The sequence below is a fragment of the Acinonyx jubatus genome, chromosome A2, assembly GCF_027475565.1.
Source record: "Acinonyx jubatus isolate Ajub_Pintada_27869175 chromosome A2, VMU_Ajub_asm_v1.0, whole genome shotgun sequence".
Taxonomy (NCBI): domain Eukaryota; kingdom Metazoa; phylum Chordata; class Mammalia; order Carnivora; family Felidae; genus Acinonyx; species Acinonyx jubatus.
This window is the reverse complement of record NC_069383.1, coordinates 14,531,033-14,555,284: the sequence shown is the minus strand read 5'-3', so window position 1 is coordinate 14,555,284 and position 24,252 is coordinate 14,531,033. Positions and strand designations below refer to the sequence as shown.

The window sequence follows — 24,252 nt, the reverse complement described above, 5'->3', positions numbered from 1 at the left end:
GTTAAGGTTTCACTGAGTAGTTGGTTGCTCACCCCAAAGCAGCTCATCTTCCATCCCCAGGGTGCTGTGTCCAATTGCAGACACCATGTGGCCACTAGAAGGAGGTGACCGCCTGGCCTGCTAATGCCATCACCTCAGGTGCATTTGAAGGAAATGCAGAAGTTTAACTGCTGCCTCTAGATGCTCCTCCCCAAATGTGATGTTGCCACCCTGCTGTGCAAAGTCCCTAAAGTTCTTCTGTGCTGCTGGGATCTTAGGAATGGAGTCTGACAGTTAAATGCAGCTGTAGAATGCTGCTGGGCCAGACTCAGTAAGGAGTGTTGATTAAAGAAGCAGGGGAAGGGGCCCCTGGGTGGCTCAGTCGGTTAAAACTTCCAACTTCAGCTCAGGTGATGATCTCCCAGTCTGTGAGTTCAAGCCCCTCATTGGGGTCTGTGCGGACAGGTCAGAGCCTGGAGCCTGCTTCAGATTCTGTGTCTCCCTCTCTTTGTCCCTCCTCCGCTTGTGCATATGCTCTCTTGCTCTCTCTCAAAAGTAAATAAACATTAAAAATTAAAAAAAAAAAAAAAAAGGAAGAAGCAGGGGAAGCCAGTGAGTCACCGGACCCGGGCCCCCAAGCTGCATCCCATGCAGGTAAGGAAGACACTCATCGAGCCTGCCTGACCATCCCCCTCCCCCACCCAAGCAGGGATGTGCGATGTGGCAGCTGTGTGTCTCTGTATAGCTTCATGTGACACTCAGGATGTCACCAGGGCATGAAACCCCAGGAGCTGACCTGGAAGAGGGCCGTGCTCTCGCTGATGTGCCAGGGGCAGGCATATACCCAGCACACAAGTTCAAGCAGGGGGCACAAAATAAAGTTGCCTCAGCTTCGGCCAGTTTCTCTTCCAAACTCATGGTCTGTCCTCCCTTTTTCCATCCCCCAGATTAATTTTTGTCTACTTCCCAGACCAGGATCTGTGAAATATGGTTCCATTTTCCTTCTTCCACTCAACACAGTGCCCACGGAATGAGGTTCAAGCCCCCCAGGTGAGACTGAAGGGCCTCTGTAATTTGGATCGATTATGTAAGCTCCAACCTCACGTCTCCCTGCTTCCCAAGACAGGCTGTTGCTCCAGCTGGACCGACCCCTCCACTCTCTCTGTAAACTGCTCTAGAAAGTCCCGCCCCTGTGCCTTTGCTTGTGTTGAGGCACTTGCTGAACCGGAGGTGGTGTAACAGTGGGTCTTGGGTTTACCAGCAATGTAAGCTGGAGTAAATCATTTAACCTCTTTAAGCCTCTCATTCTGTCTTTGGGAAATAAGGAGGTGATCTACCTACCTGGGCTGCTGTGAGGCTAAATGAGATCACACAGACATGCCCCACCTATGCAGGCGAGACAAGCACTTGGCATGCATTAGCTACCAAATCAATGGGAAGACCCTCCCCTTTCCTTACAGCCACTCAACCCTAGCTCTTCTTCCAGGCTCTCCTCAAATTCTGCCTCCTCCAAGAAGCCTCCCTGCTTCAATCCACATTTACCTTTCCCCTTGTCTGAATACTCACATCATCTGTCATCAGCACATCATCTGTCATCAGCACATCATCACTGACCCCATTGTGCCTTTTGCTATTTACAACTAAATGAAGGTGTGGCTTTCATGCGAACTCAACTCTTAGGTCCTTCAGGGAGTAATCCTTCTCTTTAACACCCCATGGCCCACATACATGAGGACTATTCAGTTCCAACTGAACTGAACCTCCATCACCGTAACATTGTCCCCAGAAGAACCAGGTATTACCTGAACCTGGAGATTCAATACACACTTCCTCTTCTAGATCATTCCTAAACATATAAAAAGACCCATCAAAGATTATTAGATCTCTAGGAAACCCCAATGTTTATAGTTTTCCATCTGGGAATGTATTCACTTATCTTTAGCTTTGTTGATGGTCTTTAAGCCAATTCCATATTCATGATAAAACAATCCTTAGTGACTCAATTTTTTAAAAACCATCTTTAGAGTGGGATTTTCTCACAGGTTTTTGAAAGTCAAATTAAATTGGGTTCTGTGGTTCCCTCTTATCCATATGCTTATTTATCTGCTCAAAGAACTCAAGGAGATTAGTGAGGCATGCTTTCTTTATACCGACACCATGCTGCCTTCCCTCTAATAAGCCATGTTTACTTAAGTGTTCAGCAATTTGGCTGTTATTATACATTCATTCAGTAAACATTAAACGCTTACTCCATGCAAGCTTCTACCAAATGGTCCCTTGTGATACAGAAAATACCTCAGCATATTAGTTTGATCCATTAAGTGAGAAGGAACTTCGATAATGCACGCTTTCCTTTTTTGACTGTGACAGCCCATCTCTGCTCACAAATGTGGGCTTGACTTACGTGTGTCCCAGAAGAGCCTGGCGGAGAATGGCTGTGATGTGGGAAGCTGGGTCTGGCCCAAAGATTTGACTGATGGAGCGCACTGACTGGAGCTGGTGTGACATCACAGAGAACTCTCTGACACATATCAGCACGGAGCAATTATTTGAAGTCGGAATTGATGAATGAAATATTTTTTTTCTAACTCAAGAACATTGGGATGAAGAGACGATGAGTCAGACCCAGGGTGGCAGATCTCATATCAACGCTTTCCCACTCACATTGCTGGAGGTCCTCAGTTCCGGGCAGGATCTCCACGGCATCTCGCCCACTTTCCAGATGGAGTCCTCTGGCCCCTATCAGGACACTAAGTGCTTCCTGAAGTGCCTTCATGATGGTACCACCACAGTTTACCATTAGACCCAAATCAATCTTCTTAGCATTTTTTTTAATTAAGAATTTTTTTTAATGTTTGTTTGTTTATTTATTTATTTATTTTTGAGAGAGAGAAAGACAGAGCGTAAACAGGGGAGGGGCAGAGAGAGAGAGAGAGAGAGAGAGACAGAATCCAAAGCAGGCTCCTGTCTCTGAGCTGTCAGCACAGGGCCCGACGTGGGGCTCAAACCCACAAGCTGTGAGATCACGACCTGAGCCAAAGTCAGATGCTTAACTTACTAAGCCACCCGGTCACCCCCTTCTTAACATTTATGGAACCTCAGATGTCCCAGCACCTCAGGACCCAGCTTTTTTATTTAGATATCTTTAATTAGCTCTTCTTTGCTAGCGGGTACTCCATGAAGCCATGCGCGCAGCTTTTATTTTTAAAGATCTGTGGGAAAATGGAGCTGGGTTCATATGACTGGGCAGAAATAGTCATAACCAGCAGGGGAACTTCTTATTCCTGGCCTCTCCTCAGAGCCTAGGGTTGGGGAAGCTGTAGGAAGGTTGATAAGACGTAGGGTGGTCTGTGGTCTATGTTACATCGGTCTAGTTGGATGCGGGCATGGAAACAACATGTTCAGTCACTAAACCTGCTGCCAGGAGCTCTGTGTTCTGGACCAAAATGGCAGCATGGTCCACGGGGTGGGCTGTAGGCTGCCCATCCCTAGTTCTACCCCCGGCACGTGGAGCGGAGGTGGTGGTATGTGTGTAGGGTGTGGGTACCAACCCTCACGTCCTCACAGGCAACACTGGGGGGCCCCCTGTCCAGCGTAGGTCCAGACACAGCACTGACTCACTAGAGTCGCACCTATAGCCATGTAATGGATTTGGTGAGTGGTTTTATCCAGAACCATCAAGACCCAAGGGCCTGGCTGCCCCAGGTGCCGCCTCTCACCACATACAACATGGGAATCATAGGTTTTCCTGTGAAACCACAAACCCCTTGGCACTGGCAAAGATTACTCAAGTTCTGAGGCAAATGAATCACTGAGAACCTTCTTACCCTGTGTATCTGCAGCAGCACCCCATTACAGAGAGTAACAGGGGTGTACTGCCTCGTTACAGAGCTCATCAGCAAGCAAGCTCCACCCAGGGCTCCAGGTGGATCGGGCCACCTGTGCTGGGGCCAAGGGACCTGCCTGTTTGTTGGTGTCCGCTGAGGCGGGGGTGGGGGGAGCCAGGCCGGTTTGCCATACAACTGTCCCCTACACCGGCAACCAGCACCTCACCACTGACAGCTTTTGAAAACTTGCTCATCTAGAGTTTCTGATTCCCTTTCCCTTAAATAAAATGTTGACTAAATGAAAACTTTCAGGTTTTCAAACGCAAGCACTACGATTTACACCAAGAGGATGGTCTTTGCGCACTTAGGGAAGCTCTCATCACTTCGGTCAAACCTTGAATGCTATTTTACCTCTGTGATTTTTTTTAAGTTTTAATTTAAATTCCAGTTAGGTAACAGACAGGATAATATTGGTTTCAGGGGTAGGATATAGTGACTCAAAACTTCCATAAGACACCCAGTGCTCATCCCAAGTGCCCTCCTCAATCCCCATCGCCTGTTTCACCCATCACCCCCGCCCCCCACCTTCCCTCTGGTAACCACCAGTTTGTTCTCTACAGTTAAGAGCCTGTTTCTTGGTTTGTCTCTCTCATTTTTTCCCCTATGATCATTTGTTTTGTTTCTTAAATTCCACAGGTTAGGAAAGTCATATGGTATTTGTCTTTCTCTGACTTAATGCACTTAGTAGCCTTGTGTTTCTTGAGAAGGGTCAGGGTACATGATAGGTGCACAGCTCTGAACCAGGCAGACGTCCATACTTAAAACCCAGACTGCCGAAAGCCAGAAACAGATGTGTGCGATCTCATTTGCCTGAGCTCTATTTTGAGCGAGGACTCTCTGGTTTATATGACACACTGCGCTATGCACAGAAAACCCTCCAGCCTGAGCTGGGAGCGTCTCATCCTGGGATGGGCTATTCATGGTTAGTCCCCAAGTGACAGCCATGATGGGATGCCCACAACCTGTAAGCCTCCCCTTTCCCTCGCTTTCCCCATGTCTAGACATGGCTGGCCCTGAAAAAGCCAGGTTCAGAGAATTGCATTTGGTCTGTAAAACACACATAGCCTCACGTTTTCAACTTGGTAGGTAAGTGTGCACGTTAACATTTTTAAAGGCACAGAGTGCATCGTGAAGCCTTAGGAGTGTAGGAATTGTGCTAAGTGGTATTGATTCGAATGCTCAAATGCTCTTCTCTCAGTGCCTTGCAGTTTTTTAAACTTCAACATCTCGCTGAAAATGATTTCATATTCCGTGTCTTACTAGGCCCTTGGTTCAGCAGGAAGCCATCTTTACATATTTTTAAAAGGAGATAAGTAAAATCTTGTTCTTGTATTTATACCTTACTTCTTTAACTTTTATGGTGGCAGATTCATCTAGAGATGAATCTCCTCTAGAATTTGGGGGAGAGAATAGTAAATAAGCCACAGAAGCAATGCTGGTGTCCCAGTGGTTGGATTCCTGAACATCTCAGGAAGTCAAGTCACTGTGCCTGTGAGTACTGACCCTCATGCTTCTCTGCCCGATCTCCTTTTAATGACACCCCATTTTCCCCCATTCTCCCTTTACTTCTAAGCCATAGCCCAGCAGCATGGTGAAAGGCACTTGGCTTAAAGAAATTAAATCAGAATCTGCATTTGCTGCCTTTAAATAGCTGCGTAACGTGGACCACTCCTGTCATTTCTCTGAGCCCGTTTCCTGTCAAGTATGGGCATTAGACTAGCTAACCCCTGGGTCTCTCTGGTTCCCAGTTCAGGTGCAGTCAGCACCAGTGGGTAAACCATGGCATCCCACCAGCATCCCAGAGAGCCATCTTGAGCTTCATATGCAAGGGTCCCTCTTGGGGCCCAAGGGAATTTTTCCTTCCAGCCAAGTGCGACAGGTGCTAGATCAGGGACACCCTGCCCCTCCTCAACTCTGCTTCTGGCAAGAAACTGCTAAGAGCTTTTGAGAGTTTTCCTCAGAAGATTTAACAAGGCCCCCTGACCCCTTCCCCAGTCAAGAAGAGCCTGAGCTGTGGGGCATGGGGCTAACAGCAGTGCAGTTCCAAACCTGTGGTTTCCTCCTCTTTGGCAGCCAAAATGCTAAGAACTCTATATTAGGCAGGGCCGCCAGAGTCTGTATCAGGACTTTGTCCAAATTAGAAGAGGTCCCCTTCCTTCCACTAGCAGATGCCAAGTTGGAACATGAAGCCTGAGCTGGGTTGAGCCCCCACGTGCCCCCTAAGCCAGCCTCCTTCCTCAGAGGCCATGCTCTCAGACCACAGCGAGGGAGCATGGTGTTTCTCGGGACCATTTTCTACTGGCCAAGAGTGCATGGATGAAAACTGTCCAGTGGGGATGGAACACTTTTGCTCTTTCAAAGCACCAGACAGAAGCCCTGTTTGGTTGGAATATTTGAACAGCCAGATCGCAATTGTCACACGTTGAAAGAACAGGTTTTCAGGAAACAGAATTTGGGGTTATCCAGGTGAGAGCATTCTAGAGTTTTTGTTGATTAATATAATAAGAGGCAGTGCGACAGGTTTCACGCACGCAGGTGAGGAGAGAGACAGGTGGTGCCGTGGAGCACCAGGTCTTCGGTACAAGGTTGTGTGAGAATCTGAAAGAAACCTTGCAACCGTGGGCCCGGAATCTTGTGATCATGGCATACTTTGATGTTAAATATTTTTGCAGCCTATTTGACACACGTTTACACTAAACAGGTTGGCAGGATGAGCATCATGACCAGTGATTTATAACCGTATCCTGTTCACCTGTTACCGGCAGCTCTGGGTGGCTGCTGGAAAACTGTTGTCTGCCTTGCCAAGGCATCATAGAGATCGTACGGACCTTAAGTCAATGTTCTCGCATGTTCCAGGACACAACTTTTTTTTTTTTTTTGGCTACGGCTTCATATTCTTTTACACTTTTTGCATAATGACATGCGTACTCAGGTATGGCAAATGCACCGTGGGCATTTTGCAGCCTTCTGGGAAGAGTGGGTGGTTCTCATGTGGCTCTATCAGGCCAGTTGAGAGGCACTGGTTTGGCCCACACTGACCACCCAATAAGTGGTGAATACATGTGAACACAGAATGCCGAGGTGTTGGTTTTCTTTCATAACTTGGTCCTCCGGGTGATGGGATTCTTCAGAGTTTTCAGGTTTATGCTCAGCTGGTCTCATAAGAAGCTACACTCTCTTTTAAGAGATCTTAACTGGGGCGCCTGGGTGGTGCAGTCGGTTAGGCGTCCGACTTCAGCTCAGGTCACGATCTCGCGGTCCGTGAGTTCGAGCCCCGCGTCAGGCTCTGGGCTGATGGCTCGGAGCCTGGAGCCTGTTTCCGATTCTGTGTCTCCCTCTCTCTCTGCCCCTCCCCCCGTTCATGCTCTGTCTCTCTCTGTCCCAAAAATAAATAAAAAACGTTGAAAAAATTAAAAAAAAAAAAGAGATCTTAACTGAAAAGACAAACACATTCAGCTGTCTGAGGGAAACTTAGCAGGGGAGCCACGAGGCTGCTACTGATCCGTCACTGCCTGGCAGGGCAGTGTTTCCTCATTCCTGAAGAACCGCTCCCAAGATTAATGAGGTGGTGTGAAAAGCACTTTGTTAGCTGTAAGATCAGCAATATTGGTTGTAAACCACCCCATTCCCACCCTGCAAGTCAACTGTGAGCTCCTCTGAGGGCAAGGATTCCATTCTTCGTCTTGATAGTCTCGATGCTAGCATAGCGCTTGGCACATAGTAGGAGCTCGATAAATGTTAGCGCTTGCTAACGCTGTGACCAACAGGACTTTAGTTGGCGGGGGGTGGGGGGGATGACTCCCAGTTTGGGGTTTAGTAGGCTAAGTAGGCCTTTCGAACTTGTTTGACTGTGGCCTACAGTAAAAACCTATTTTCACATCATGACACAGAATACACACACAAAACCACATTCTCTCTCTCTCTCTCTCACACACACACACACACACCTATCTTGAAAACAACAAAATGCTTATCCTTACTTTGTGAAATGCTCCTCTGTATGTTCTACTGTGTTATATTCCTTGTGTCTCTTAGCTTTTCTTTTTTAAAATGCTGGTTGCCATCCACTATGTTGATTTCATGGCTGGTTATTGCCTGCAGTCTGGCAACGCCGGGCTGGAGAGTGAGTGGAGGTGCCTTCGCTGAGACTCAGGACACAGGGCTGGGTAGACAGCCCTAGATCTCTGGATTTTTCTTCCTGAGTCTTGTGTTCCCTTCCTATCTCCATAGTCCTGCCCCATCAGACTTATCAGTCCCGTACCTCATTCCTTTGGGGGAGAGCTCTCTGTACGGAGCTCTCAAGGCATCACTCAGTCAATCAAGTCAATTATTACGCGGAGACCAGGCTGGAGCAGGGGAGGGGAGTTAGTGTTTAATAGGCACAGAACATCTGCTGTGTAAGATGAAAAGCATTCTGTGGACAGACAGCAGAGATGGTTGCACTGTGTGAATGTACTTAATGCTACAGAACTGTGTGCTTAAAAATGGTTACAACGGTAAGTTTTACATTATGTGTATTTTGCCACAATTGAAAAGTATGTGTGTGTGTGTGTGTGTGTGTAGGCAAACTAAAAATCAAAAAACAGCCTGCAGGGGCCCCCTGCAGATGAAGCCTCAGGGTTGGAACAATTCTTAAGCATCGTTTAGACCAATCCCCCCTTGACACTCAAGCCTCTTGTGCAGAATTTCTAAAAAATGGATTACGGTCACCAGCAATGGGGGCTCATCGCTCAAAGCAGGTTATTTCATCTTGGAATAATTCTGACTTCTGACAGTTCAGAACTGCTCCTTTAGAAAGTGAGCTGGAATTTCCCCCATCACTTCCAGTATGGAACCCACCTCCACCTCTCAAGGTCACCAAAAACCACCTAAATTTCCTCTTCCACAAAATACGTATTTGATAAGTAGTTTTTCAGTGCATCCTAAGCACACTCTCTGATCTTCCAAGTCTTCTGTTTCCAACTACATGTTCCAAAATCTGTCAGACTGTCCCCTCACCATCCCATGGCTCTCCTGAAACGACCAATCGGCTGCTCTCCCTATTACAGCATCATCTCTAGAAACCAAAACATTACTCTAACCAAGGCCCTGAAATTTTCCATCACAAAATGGAGAATTCTAATGGCAGTTCTGGGCCAAGAGGAGAGCACTGGCAGGCAAGCTGACGAGGGACATATCTGAGGACAACATGGACAAGTTGCACGGAAGACCAGATTTGTCCTCTAGATGCAAGATTAAAAAAAAAAAATCTCATGGATCCATTCCTTGGGTCTGAAGGATAGATGCAAAATCCAATCAACCATTCCTCTTATCTCTAATTTATTCTGTTTCATCAAACCCCAGAAACCACCCAGCTCTCCTTGGAATGAGATGCTTTATTTCATGTAACATGGCCCAGGACTGGGTGTTTGCCAATATGTAAATTTTCCTTCTTTGACTCCAGAACCCAAACAAATGGATTATGTTCCCCAAATTCCATGAAGGTAATAATTCTGTAGAATGGCCACGGTACTCCTAGAGTTTCATTCTAAACAGAGAGAGGCATTTCTCTGCAGAGAAGTATCTCAGCAACTTTGTTCTAATATATAATTAAATCCCCTCCTGGATACTTTGCAGTTATGTTTTATAGCTTATTTTGAATGTTCATATTTTATCAGAAAATTATAATTTTCCTCTAAACATGAGCTTTTACAAGGCTTTTGAATTATGATGGCTGGCTTCATATTTCAACTACAAAACAGTGAAAAGAAATAGCAAAAACTGTCCCTCACACATTGTTCCAAAGAGTACTAGGTCTTCCAATCCCCCTGCCTTCCTGTACCCCACAGCCCTGGGTCTGGGTGCACTCTGACCAGCTGCAGGGACCCCAGTTTTGATGACTTGGGTAGGAGTAGCTGATTTCAAAATGGAACAGATCGGCCTGGGAAGAAGAGTGAGGAGACCTTGTGTTTTGCATGCTTTCAGACTCAGCTTGAATATCTCCTCCACTGAGAAGCCTCCCTAGCCAGTCAGGCACCTATCATTTCTAGCCTTGACCTACTTCTTTCTCATGACATGCATATTTGTTAGTTCAGAGGCTTACCGTCTGCATCCCGAATAGACTATCAACTCCAAGAGGGTCAGTGCGATATCTTTTTTTTTCAATGTTTATTTTTGAGAGAGAAAGAGAGAGAGAGAGAGAAGGAGAGGGAGACAGAGCGTGAGTAGAGGAGGGGCAGAGAGAGGGGGAGACATAGCACCTAAAACAGGCTCCAGGCTCTGAGCTGTCAGCACAGAACCCGATGTGGGGCTCGAACCCACGAACCGCGAGATCATGACCTGAGCCAAAGTCAGACGCTTAAGCAACTGAGCCACCCAAGCGCCCCACCATGTCTTCTTTATTCAACACTGAGTAGCCAACTCCTTGCACATTAGACACAACAAATGTTTGCTGAGTGAAAAAAAAAATGAATGGATGAATGAATAGAAGAACTCGGAAACATGTCAGGTGTTCTCTTAGAAGTGGCTCCATTGGGACATGCCTCTGAAAGGTTCTGTTTTTCCCTTTCCCTCCCCCCATGCTCCCCACGTTCTCTCTTGCTCTACATACACATCACCAAAGACCCAGAGACATGACTCCGTCAACTCCCAGCCCAACCTGACCAATCCAGCCACACAAAACCCCTCACCACAAAGTTCAGACGTGAAACTCAACCCTGGGAAAGACTAGCCCATCTCTGAGAAGCCTTCTGTAGGGTCCTGGGGGAACCCTCACTCAGCAGGGGGAATGCACAACACGTAGAAGTTGCTGAGTTGTTTGTACAGTGGTGACCGCACTGTGACAGAGCCCACCCATCTGCAGCCTCCAGGCCCTCAGCCATGAACCTTTACCTCGTTATCCATGAGGCTTTGCATGCTTCCTCTGCGTCCTTGCAAGAGAAATCTCCTAATTTGTTGGTCACTGGTGGACTTTAACCCGAGTGTTTACAATAGACTTGTGTTGCCACCAAGGTGTCTTTGGCTCCCTTGTGTCCTAATCTTCTGCTTGTTGTCCTCAGGTGTCTGGCTTGGAGTCCAAACCCGTATTGGACAGCGTCCTGTTTTTACGTGACAAAAGATGGGAAGAGGTCAGAAGTGTCCTGACTTCTGCTTTCAGTCCTGAGAAGCTCAATGAGGTAAGACGCGGGAAAAGCAGACTCACCCCACCCCCTCCCCGAAAGAGGTTTCTTCTCTCCAAATGGTGATGGAGCGCTGGTTCACACCACATCACTTGTCCAGAAGGTGCACTAAAACGCCCTGCCCACTGGGGCCTCCTATGCTGCAGGGCATGTATCCGAGTGTCTTCCATTTCTCCAGCCTCCCACATCTCCAATTGCTGTGAAGCAATTGTGAGTCTACAGGCACTCCTGTGAAGTCCCAAGACTCTGCCCCAGGCATTTTGGGGGCGCCCAGGAGAAAACCGGAGGAGTGCCCTCTCATGCTTCCAGGTCAGATAGATCACCTGGGGATCTTGTTAAAATGCAGATTCTGACTCAGCACGTCTGAGATCCTGCATTTCTAATAAACTCCCAGGTGATGCGGATGCATCTGAACGGTGAAACACCTCTTACACAGCAAGGAACCAGAGAACAGGTTGAAACACAGGTGAGCTGTGAGTCCAGTCAGAAATAGGGAAGAGGTGGCCGCGGATCACTGGGGAGGAGTGAACTCTAGGCACGCAGGCATGCCCAGGTTAACCTTGGGGGCCAAGTCAGTGGACCAGGGGGCATCCACAACATGCTACCAGCCCTCAAACTCTGGGCTCCCTCTTTCCCCCACCCACAGACCCGCCCTTTTCTTCGGGCTGTCTGTCCCGCCTCTTGGCCAAGTTCTGTCACACTTGATCTTCCCTGATGGCCTCTCAATTGCTGGTGCGGCCTCGGTGTCTGCTCTGAATTTTCTAAGAACTCGGGACTGTGCACTTGAACCCTTCTGATGTGAAGCACTCAGGGACTGCCTCAGTCAGAGTCCCAAGTGCCCAGGCAACTCCAAAGCAAGCGTCCTTCCAGACTCATCCACCATGTCTAGCTGTTCCAGAAAACCTGGGCTCAGAGTCGCCTGTCTTCAGTTCAATAAGTGAAAGCCGCTCTTAATCACAAGATGCTCATCCGTACAGTCCTGATTAATTCCTAGAAATCTTCTAAAGCCCCGCCCCCAGGAAGAGGAGAGGTCCCTTACTTCACAATTAATCCCATCCAATATAACTCACTCAGAAACCAGTGGTCCTGCCCACGTTCAGTGAGGTTTTGTGTTTCCACACAGCCTTTGGTATCTGAGGGCAGAGGGTGCGCTGAGCTCATATAGCACCAGCTAAAGCCCACCAAGCTTTTATCTGTGCCAGCACCACTCTGAGAGCTTCCCATTTATATTAACACGCTTAATCTTACCACATCCCTTTGACGTAAATACGATTATGAGCACCCTCATTTGACAGATAAGGAAACTGAGGCACAGAGAGATGAAGTTTTGTGAGCATGTCACACAGCGTGTAAGTCAGAGCCAACATCCTAATCCAGCTCCTGAATACGCTTAACCTCTCTGTTTGCCCGGCTCCTCTACCCTATGTGTGATTTTTGAACGCTGTTCTAAGGCTCCGTGGGACTGTCCCAGGGGCTATCTGGAGGGCAGGGGAAAGGGGAGCATATGGGGGCTATTTTGGAAACCTAGGGGGCTCAGGAGCAACACTTCGGTGTCTTCTGCCTAAGTTTGGAACCAGCTGAGGCGTGGAAACACATTTCACACAGAGGAAATACAAATTTCTCCTTTCTTACCGGTACGCCCTTTGAGAAACGTAGCTCTGCCATCTGGTCACGTGGGCCTGCCAGGAGTTCACCCGGAAGGGGACGCTGCAGCCTTACCGGCAGAGGGCAGAAAAGCACACGGGAGAAGGGAGCCAGATTCTGACGGCTGCCCATCCACGCTCAGTCCCTTCCTCCCAGCTCCCAGTCTGATAAGGGAGGGTGTGGAGAGCAGGAGACACCGCCCTCCTCAGCCGCATGGGCACATGGGAATCACCTGGGAGCTTCGAAAACCATTGGTGTCTGGGTCCCACGTCTAGACATTCTGATTCAATTGGCCTGGCTTGGAATGCAGTCTGGGTCTGAGGCTTTGCAACTCCCGGGGTGATTCCGATGTGAAGCCAGTGCTGGGAGCCACCCCCTCGTGGAAGTTCCCCGAAAGGAAACACTGGGAGGGGAGGTCTCCCCTCAGCTGAAGCAACGGGCCCTGCTCCACACTACGCTGTGTTAGAGACTGAGACTCAGGTGAGGATCTGTTTGAAGAAAGGGCCTGCTCCTTCAAAACTTGCACAGCTGGGGTGCCTGAGTGGCTCAGTCGATTAAGCGTTGGTTAAGTCGATTAAGCATCAGCTCAGGGCATGATCTCACAGTCCGTGGGTTCGAGCCCCGTGCCTGGCATCGGGCTCTGTGCTGACAGCCTCGAGCCTGCTTCGGATTCTGTGTCTCCCTTTCTCTCTCCCCCTCTCCTGTTCGTGCTCTGTGTCTCAAAAACAAAAAAAGTAAAAAAAAAAAAAACTTTTTTAATAAAAATAAATAAAATTTGCAAAGCAGTGTTTTGACCACCCAAACAGGTGGAGGGAGAGTCACTTTTATTACATGTAGCCAGTAAAGTACTGAGTTAACCAATAGTAGAGGAAGGAACAAGAAGTAGGTAATTCATGGGTGGACATCACTAGCTCAAACGTGTGGCAGCACACTTCTTTATTTTAGGAAACGGTGATTTGGCAGGTGATTTGGATGCGGAATCTCATCATTTGTTAAAAAGAAAATGATGAAGGATACCAGATTTTGTTTTTAAAGTAAGCTTCAAGAAAGGGAAAAAAGTTTGCTTGACAGATTTAAGCTATGTTTCTTTGGGGAAAAAAAATAAATCCGAATCTTTTTTCAAGGTCTAGATTTCTTTAGCACCTTATAGAGTATACTCCAGAAATGGATATGATGTCATTTCCCAAACAACCTCCATGCTCCTGGGATCCAAAGCATTTTCTCCTCCTGGTTCAGAAATCAAATTCTCAGAACCTGAATTAGGTGCAGAAAATAGAGTTCCTCCAAGTGTTTTACTGCACTGAGGTACCTAGGGGAAGGAGGGAGGTCATAAATGACAGGGAGGGAGGCAGAGGGAGCCCGAGGTGGGAGAAGAGGGGGAGAGGAAGAAATTTCTTTTTTTTTTTTTAAGTTTATTTTGAGAGAGAGAGAGAGAGAGAGAGCGCGTGCGTGAACACGCAAGAGCACGAGTTGGGGAGGGGCAGAGCTAGGGAGAAACAGAATCCCAAGCAGGCTCACTGCTGTCAGTGCAGAACACAGACATGGGGCTTGAACTCACAAACCGTGAGATCATGATGTGAGCCGAGATCAAGGGTTGGATGCTTAGCCAACTGAGCCGCCCAGGTGCCCCCAGGGGGAAGAAACGTCACAGACTGGATTCCCTGGGGTTTGCCTCAATTCTACCCCATTACTTAACATACGCTCCCAGTACACTTAACTCTCTTGAAAATCTTCTTTCCACTTAATATACCTTAAGTTCTTGGGTTTCCATTAGAAAGGATGCCATTCCAGTGGCAGCAGTAGACCTCCTTCTCCCCACCTCCGGAGCATTCAGACCGGACGAATTTAAGGTTCTTGGTGGGGGGTGGGGCATCTAAATAGATGCATCAGCAAGTAGTTGACTGCAGATCTGGAGCTCAGGAGAGAACGGCAGGAAAGATGGTCCTCAAAAACCCAGACATGGGCGAGCTCACCCCCAGAGGGCATGCAGTCTACCTAGGTAGAGAAGAGGGTGGTGGGGAGAACCACATCTAAGTGCAGGGCGGAGGAGACACCTACAAGTAAGCCTCGGGAAGAAAAGCCTGCGAGTCCAGGAGAAAGTGGAAGGGAAATGCATGGCAAGAAGCAAGGAGCAAGGAGCAGCCAGAGGTGTTCGGCGCTGCTGAAATAGAAAGGAACACCAGGATGAAAAAATATGTGACAAAGATAATATTTTCAAACATTAAATCACATGCCCTGTGATTTTCTTTCCTGCACTGAGTCAATGGTGCGTGTTGCTCCCGAAGGAGGAAGGGGGTGCCTTCCAGAACAAGGAGGCCGGTGCTCAGTCTTGAACAGCAGATCAGGCTTTCTCGAGTCCTATTGGGACAGGGGTCTTGGAAGTTAAACAGTCTTAGGAGAGAAAAGAGTTTTCCTAATTTCAAAGGGAGCTTCCTTTGGAATCCGAAGAGCAAGATTTGGGGCTCTGAGTGTGGAGCATCACTCTACACCAGATTGTAGACGGGATGGAGGCTATGACAAGGGGGTGGTCTTTTATCCTGGGGAAGATGGGTGGAGGGGCGGAGGAGGAGGGCAGGGTACCAGACTTTAGTGCCCCTGACTGCCTCCTTGCCCAGCATAGGTGAGTCACCTTTATTACATGTAGCCAGTAAAATACTGAGTTAACCAATAATTTGGGTTAACCAATAGTTAACCAAACTAACCCTCTAAGTTTCTGGATGCTTTCTTTGGACCTTAACCTCCCACTGGCCTTTGCTCTCTATGTCACTGGTCCTCAAACCTGTGTGACCAAGGCCTGCACCAGAATCACCTAGGATCCTTGTTAAAATACTTAATTCTAGGGGCGCCTTGGTGGCTCAGTTAGGCGTCCGACTCTTGGTTTAGGCTCAGGTTATGATCTCGTGGTTCTGGAGTCCCAGCCCTGTGACGGGCTCTGTGCTGGTGGCACGGAGCCTGCTTGGCTTCTCTCTCTCCCTCTCTCTCTCTCTGCCCCTACCTTGCTCTCCTTCCCGCTCTCTCAAAATAAATAAATAAACATTTTTAAAAAATACATAACTCTAGCCACCCTAGGACCTACAGAATGAGAATGTCTAAGGGTGACTGAGAACCTGTATGTTTTACAAGTTCCCTGGCACAATTCTGATAAGAGTCAGAGTGGAAAGCACTGGTGTGAGTCTTCCTCTTGGTCCCTTGCCTGACCATCTCAGACTCAGGGCTTCCCCAGACTTGCAGGAGCTGGGCCCCAGAACTCTCTATGCCCTTCCCTGCTTTGTTTATTTTTCTCTGTAGTGCTATTGCCAGTGAACAGTCCATTTACTTTACTTCTCTTTTCTTTATTGCTAACTGCATTGCACTAGGCACAGAACAGGCACTCAATAATGATTTGCTGGATGAATGAATGGATGGATGAATGAAGAATCAAAGAGTCAGGAAGCTTTCTACTGAAGGATATATGTTGAGACTAAGATAAAAGAAAAATAAAAGGGAATAGTTTTATCAAGGAAAAATTAAATAAGGGGAGGAGGCAAATCGTTGGCTTTCTCTTTGGAGTCACGAGCATATACATGCAGAAACAGAAAAAACAGGCCACAAAGACACAGAGAGGAGAATGGGGCACAGAAGGACATGGGGTGGAGGGGCAGAGGCAATAAGAGAGGCTCGGACAACAGACCCGAGCCTGCTCTCCACTCGGTTTATGGGCATCTGAGTCCGTTTTCCCTGAAATAGCTTTGAAATATCCATATCTCCATTCGTTTCTGAATTTGTAAGTAGCTTGGGGACTTTTATTATCAAACTGCAGAATTTATTCTTGAAATAAAGATTTGCTTTCCCTTGGAATTCTGAGGCTTTTTTCCTTTAGCACCTTGGTGGTCTGAGTCCTTTACTACCTGTGTCTGGAAGTGTCATTAATATTCAAAGGCTCTAGATGGCACCGTCTTTATCTGTGTGCATATTAGGCAGCATGGCTCAGCAACGCTTGGAAGTTATTTTAGAATCAGCATTATATCATGAAGCCATATTTTTACTTAAAAGAAGATTGGGTTTCGGCTTAAGGCTAGGGGTAACACAGAACGATGCAGAACTGGTGAAAATGTAGTTGCTGCATCCCTGATTCCAGAAAAAAAGGCCACCGAAATCATAGTCCAGTGACAGCCAAGCTATTGAGGTTTAAGTTACAGGACTGCTGAGCACCGCTGAGGAAACAATGGATTTTTTTTTATTAGAGAACATTTTGCCCAGCTGACCTGCCAGAGTTTTCACCCTGTCCCCTAAAAGATTAAGTTTTTAAAAAGGGCAACCAGTAGATTTATTGAGATTTTTAGAGTCTTGTGCTAGATTCTTTACCAAAGACTATTAATGAGTAACCCTGGGGTTGTGTAAAACTTTATTAGGGGTCAGGAAGTAAATAGATTTAATTTTAAGAAACAAAACTGGGGCTAAATTAATTCTCCTCTGAGGGAAAAATATAAATAAGGGGGATTCCCTGGGGACCGAGGTTAGCACTAATCTTATTTTTGAATTTTGTAATTCATCTGAAAGAGGGAGCACACCATGAAATCTACACATTTGTATATTCCTCTAAGCTCTTCTGATTTTAGAAATATCACATCAATTAGAATAAGTTTCTAACATTCTTCTAACATTGTGTAAGTCAACACAAAAGTGGCAGCTCGCTTTCAGTGTAACCAAGAAAATACAAAATAATACATTTAAGAGAAAAGCATGAAAACTATACTTCTATGACAATGAACTTTCAAGCTATGAATTACTACTGAGGAAAAGGGTTTGACAGGACCCGTGGTCATACAATTCCGGAAAACACTGCAAACCATCTTCTGAGCGATTTGCTATCTACCTTAACATATTAACAGGTTGGGAGAGATCTGCAGTGAAGAAATCCGTTTAATCTTGTTCCGGGCTTAAGTTTCAGTTAAGTTTTTAGTAGGTGAAAGCATGGGTCGTTAACATCAAAGTCAGCTACTGAGAGAAATGAGGCCATGGGGCACTGCGACTTTCGTGGTAGAATCCATGAAGGGCAGCCATTTTTAAGTGGCTCCAAATTGGCTGGACCACGGATCCAACCCAATATGGTGGCTTGTGTCTTCTCAGTCCTCAAAGCACTGTAGAAGTGATGGTTATTGCCTCATTCACCCACAAAACTAAGCTGATGGTGACTGAGCAGATACAGGAGACCTGGAAGCTTCAGACATGACAGTCTGAGCCAGGCTGGGCGTGTCACTCAACACTAAATGAGCCAATCATATCTCTGTGGATAGGGACTCAGTTAAAGAAAAGCCAGACCGACAGGGAAGGCTGGTATCTCTCACAGTTGCCGAGAATCCAGCTCTCTGCCTAATTTTTCACTTTCATCCAGATGTTTCCTGTCAGGAAGGCACAGTCAATAATGTATGAATCTTAAAGGCAGAGGCAGATGTGGTTATTATTCCCTCCAGGCCTTTCCTGCCTTGGAGAAGACATATTACTCCAGAATGACTACAATTTTAAAAAATTTAAGTTGATATAGCCAGCTTATGAGTAAATGCATAGCTACGATCATTTCAGTGCAAAAGGCTTCACAGAATTACAGTCTTCATCATGGTTTAGTTTGGCCTTTAAATTTTCACCGTACACTTTCCGGATGATCATGCATGAGGGCTTCTAGGACAGAACCCAGGCTTCCAGTAATGTTGCAGCAAGCAGCTTTCTCTCGGCTGCATGAGCCTGCAGCAGTCTATTTTTAATATTTGCTTTTATTTCTTAATCTTTTCAAACAATAAAAATGAAAGTCATTATAACCAAGTGTGGCTGTGGCAATAAATACTTCGTAGTCCAAAAAGACATTGTCCCTGTCTGACCAGTTGCCCATTTTGCAGAATGTCTGGGTATTTATCTAGCAGCAAGAGACCATTATCTTTCAACACAGTTGTATTCCACTGACACCTAATCTCCTAATTAAAATCAGTATAATGATGGACTGCTTAAATTCTGGTTAAAATGTTCCTTTTCCATTTGCATTTAAAAGAAAACACACTCCTCATCACGGGTACCCCATCCTGGGCTATAATTTGGCTTTCCTTTGCCAGAATCATAATGTCACTCTGACTTGCCACTGGTTAAATCTAACCGAGCATCTCTAAATGTGCCTCCCAGCTTGGCTGTTGCTTGGCAACACCAGCAGCCACCTCCTCATCGGGGTGAGTTCTAATTGGTCACAACTCTTGACAGGAACCGCTGACTTATTAGAAATGACACTTGATTATTCACCTAGATGGCTAGAGCTGATACTTAGCAGCAGGAAATTCTGCATAAAAATAAGTTGTGGATGTTTTTAATATCTGGATGGCAAAAGGAGATAAGTTTTGTTAACTGGTATTAATTTTACATGTTAGCCACCCGTTTAAAGCACTTTAAGGTATTAATCTTTTCATGTTTGAAGCCAACAATATGCTCAAATACCATCTCCCATCCCCATGAGCTGACCCTTATTTATTTAGAAAAATCCCCCTCTGACATCAGTTCCAAAACACCACTGCCCGCAGGTCTGAGAGTGCCAAATAGAATGAAACATTAAATTTATAAAATTCAATGAAGGTTTATTAGTTCCTGTCTTTAAGGGGTTTATAATGCAGAAGGGCAACAAGGGCATATTCCTACATGATTACCAAGTATGGAAAACAGTGACAGAGTTCACATCCTCTTTGGAGCATCAGAAGCCAGTCTGAGGGGCAGGGGGTAGCATTGGAAGTGAGTCCTGAAGATTCAACGGAGTTTCGACAGAGGGAGAAGGTGCATTGCAAGTGGAATGAGCTACAGGAACAAAGGCATCTGGATGAAAAGTACAGGATGTGTTCAGGGAACAGAGGAGTACAAATTGGCTGGAACACACAGTACATGAGAGAAAACTGGAGAAGTAGGTTGAGGCACCGACAGTTCTGTGCCTGGGGCGTGTTTGGTGCAAGCTTCACTGGAGAGTGAGGAGCTATTAGGTACTTGAAAGGGAGGGAGTAAGGAAAGAGACTTCCCCTGGACCTGTGCGACAGACACTTGTGGAGCAGATGAGGACAGCTACAAGTCAGACCTCTGGAGTCTCCCCTTTCCATGGCCCCAGGGGGACAGCTCCCAAGGGCCGTATTTTGATCTCAGGGCTTTTTTCAGAATCCCTCTTCATATGTAGACAAATGAGTCACCCCGCCTATACACCATCGAGGTATGGGGGTCATCTCAGTTTGAAGCATAAGATAATGCAGGAGTGCGGTGCCAGGGTGGCTCAGTCAGTGAAGCATCCGACTCCGGCTCAGGTCATGATCTCCTGGTATGTGAGTTCGAGCCCTGCATCCTGCTCTCCACTCTCAGTGAAGAGCCTGCTTTGGATCCTCTATCTCCACCCCTCTCTGCCCTTCTCCTACTTGTGCACTCATGTGCGTGTGCACAAGCTCTCGTGCTCTCTCTCTTGCAAAAATAAATAAACATTAAAAAAAAAAAAAGGTAATGCAGAAGGACCGTCTCCTTCCCTCTCCTTGCTCAGGAAGTGGGTCTTCCCTAGCACTCAGGCCAACTCTGTTTTCCAAACTTCCAGGGCTCTGAAGGCTTAATGGTATTTATTTGTTTTCCAAGTTCATGGCATCATAGCTGCATGAAGTAAAATTATAACCTAGAAACAGACTGAGGAATAAAGGGAATGCGGATTCTGATGTTGGAGGAAAAAGCAACAAGCCAGAAGTCAGAGGATCTGGATTTCTAATTCTCACTTTTACTAAATCATTGGAGCATAAAAATAACCAGATTTAGGTCTTTATGTAATTGTGAAGTCAGTGCATCAAAGAAATACAAAAAGACTTTCTTACGGAAGTAGAGCAAGTAGAGGGGCTCATGGATCTAACCCTTTACTGTGCCCAACTAGGAAGTTGCCTGTTCTTTCCATGGTCTCTAAGTCACTTTCTCAATCTGATGCTTAGCGACCGCCTTCAAATCCTAGAATGTCCATGGAAAGGGACTTCAGAGTGCATTTCAATTGGCCCCTCATTTGGGGATGAGGACCCCAGTTCACAGAGATTCAAATGACTTGCCAAAAGTAAGAGGTAGAACCAGCATGGGTACACGGTCTTTCACAAGGGCCAGCTCCCAGCAAACAGCACTACATTTAAACTAAGACAGAAAGAGCTCTTCAATCTATGAATGTTCCTTCTATGTCAAGGCGCTCAATGAGTATTCAGTCAATCTGCCATCACATAGATACTTCTAGATACTCAACTGAATGTGTTGCACTGAGTTCATTCTTGACAGAATACTGACAACTTCAATAGTACATGACAATATACAAGAGTGGCCACAAGAAGGTGACATGGAGAGTGTATTATCTATTGCTGTGTAACAAATTACCCCAACCAAAGCTTAGCAGCTTAAAACAACAAAACTTTATTAGCTCATGGTTTCTGTGGGTCAGGAATCTGGCATGGATTAGCCAGACACCTCTCTTTCAGGGTCTCTCTATGTAGTAGTCAAGCTGTTGGCCTGGGCTGTGATCTCATCTGAAGGCTTGACTGGGGGAAGATCTGCTAATCTTACAACCATAGTTATTGGCAGGATTCCATTCTTGGTGGGCTTTGGAAAATAGGATAAGTAGCTTGTTCTTTGTCCTTCAGCCAATTGAGATACTTAGATAATAACAAGTATTTTCTTTTTTGAAAAGAATCTTTTAATGTTTATTATTGAGAGAGAGAGAGAGAGAGAGAGAGAGAGAGAGACAGAGCATGAGCGGGGGGTGGGGGGAGCAGAATGAGAGAGGGACACAGAATCCAAAGAAGGCTTCAGGCTCTGGGCTGTCAGTACAGAGCCTGACGCAGGGCTTGAACCCACGAGCTGTGAAGATTATGATCTGAGCCAAAGTCGGACATTTAACCAACTGAGCCACCCAGGCACCTCAGCAAGTATTTTCATTAGACCAATCTGGTGTTGAGTACAGAATGGATTGAAAAGTGAAAAGAAAGGAGTCTGGGAGGCTCTTTAAAAAAATTTTTTTTTATTACACCTATGTGTCAGGCACTACACAAAGTACTAAGATTACAAAGATGCTTCCACCGCTTTGTTCTTAAGAAGCAGGATGACAGCCGTATTCCAGGTGACAGGTGGCAAAGCCTGAATTAGAATGGTCAGTGGGGAGATAAAGATGATACAAGGAAGTGATATTAACATGTGAGGCCAGAACAGGTGGATCAGATGTGGCACTGTCTATGAGGAATAAGAGGAGAGAAAATGTTGCCAGGTATCCAAACCGGTCTGGGATCATGGGGGTCCTCCAGAGGACAGCCAACCTACCTTCTAGGGCCAAGCCTTTTATGTATATGATCTCTATCAAACTCTTCAAGGGAGGTCTAATTATTCCCATTTTGCAGATGAAGAAACAGACTCAATAAAGTTAAGCAATTTGCCCAAGGTCACACAAGTAAAAAGTGCCAAGGAGAGGAAATCTGATAATTGGCAGAGGCTTTGAGTATTTGCTCTCCCAGGGTCAAGTGTATTTAACAAGGTCAGCATCTTAGCCTCAAAGAAGGACACTCCAGTGATGAAATTCTGGGGATCACCTAAAAGGAGAGAAGAAAGCCTTTGAGCAGAACTTCTTACCCCTTCTTTGTCATTACCTCACAAGTTCTCTTTTGACTACTCAGAAAGCTCTCTCTGCCTTCTTGAATTAACTCTATTGCCCTCTGTCTATACCTTGACTCAGAATTCCCTAAACATAGTCAGTAAAAAAAAAAAAAAAAAGATAGATATATATATATATATACACACACACACACACACACACACACACACACACATATGGATATATATGGATATATCCATATATATGTATATCCATATGTGTGTATATATATCCATATATGTATACATGTATACATGTGTGTATATATATATATATATATAGGTGTGTGTATATATCCAAAAATGGATATATATATATCCATTTTTTTAACTGGATGATTTAACCATACAGTCAACCCCAGGTGAGCAAGGACTTCTTCCTTGAACAATTTCTTTCCCAGGCTGAGGATGATACTTTACACTTGATGCTGACTGCTAGTTACCAAACAGCTGACCAGCCATACACTCAGCATCTTCTAGAATAAAGACAACCAATGTGAGAGGTGAGAGAAGGAAAACAGGTAACTTTCCCCCAGGGGGCATGGCTGCTAGACTGTCATCCCCAAAAAGAAATCCTTCTTTTCAAACCTAATAACGTTAATATTTTATCTGATGGTAAGTATAACATATGTGCATTGTGAAAAATGTGGGGGGAAAAACAAAAATAAAAATTTCTCATTATCCTACCAAGATGAAATGTAACGATCCAATGAGAATCTTTTATTAAGATCTGACGATAGCATTGTGTGTTCATCTGTGCGTGTGTGTTTGCACAAGCCACCTATGCCTGCCTGTCTGCAAATCTATGGGAATAACTGCTGGGCTTGTGGATGGTATAAAGATGACTGCAAGCCCATCAAAGAGAGCTTTTGTTTGTATGCAACTCGTGTAAGAGTGAATATTCCATAACTACCTGTGTATAATGCAAGGAAGAAAAGTCTGAAATGATGGCTATTGGCCAACATACAGATCATGCTCTACTGTCTTATAATATTTTCTCTGCATTGCTTTTTTAGAACATTTTTCATATTACATGCCCCATCTCATATCACATTAACCCAAATAAAAATGTCATTATCCATTCAGTGCAAAAAAAAGCAGGCAGAGCATGGTAGAAAATTACAATCATGCCAGTCAGCCGCAAAGCATTCTAGTTACAAGCACGTAGAGGAACCGATGGTGGGCAGTGGGGACAGCCCCCCTTTGCACTGTCCAGCATACAACGGGATTCAGTATGGATGGACCCCTCTTTATACACAGGGCACACTTCTGAAGAGTTAAGTGGAAACCGTATTTTATGTCGCATACCATTTTTGTTACATTAAGGAAGCTGGAAGCTTGATATCTAAAAGGACTTCCTTTCAAACAGTATTTTTCTTTTTACCATGTTCTTATTCCTCTAAAACAAATCTAAGAGACATTTTGGTATATGGGATTTTATTAAAATAGAGTTCACTTGTACCACCAAGTTTATTAAAATAATGGAAGAATGTAGCCAGTGAAGCCAGTCATAGAAAGGTGGCTGAGAGAGTACAGAGTTCTCCGAACACAAAGGTAGTCTAAGAATTTTTGAGAATGATGGCCCAGAGGCCATTAAAAATGACCCGTTTAGGGGCACCTGGGTGGCTCAGTCAGTTAAGGCTCCGACTCTTGATTTTGGCTCCGATCATGCTCTCACGATTTGTGAGATTGAACCTGATGTTGGGCTCTGTGCTGACAGCATGGAGCCTGCTCGGGACTCTCTCTCTCCCTCACTCTCTGCCCCTCCCTTGCTCTCTCTCAAAATAAATAAAATAAACATTTTTTTTTTAAAGTGACCCATTTACATGCACTTTTGTACTGATGGATTATTAAGTGGACAGTTTGTGAGCATTTAGAAAAGAACGCAGTCGGCATAGAGAGCCCACCCAGTTATCAAGAATCAGTCAGGATAGCCATCCTCA

At 45.7% G+C, this 24,252-nt stretch overlaps 1 protein-coding gene and 2 long non-coding RNA genes across 6 annotated transcripts in view; 1 reads left to right on the top strand and 2 right to left on the bottom strand.

The window, feature by feature from the left end:
* The window catches only part of TBXAS1 (thromboxane A synthase 1), a 154,054-nt gene that overhangs the window by 70,167 nt on the left and 59,635 nt on the right, over positions 1 to 24,252 (top strand). Inside the window, exon 5 of the mRNA XM_027075592.2 lies at positions 10,904 to 11,020. Coding sequence (XP_026931393.1) covers positions 10,904 to 11,020 — 117 coding nt within the window. The remainder of the gene's footprint in view (positions 1 to 10,903; positions 11,021 to 24,252) is intronic.
* Positions 1 to 24,252, bottom strand: part of LOC113604175 (uncharacterized) — a 173,279-nt gene that overhangs the window by 92,547 nt on the left and 56,480 nt on the right. The window lies entirely within an intron of this gene.
* LOC128314701 (uncharacterized) lies at positions 10,028 to 21,392 on the bottom strand. The gene is made up of 2 exons (XR_008296588.1): positions 14,418 to 21,392; positions 10,028 to 12,730 (listed from the first exon to the last, which is right to left on the bottom strand). It is a non-coding gene; the product is annotated as an uncharacterized LOC128314701 (long non-coding RNA).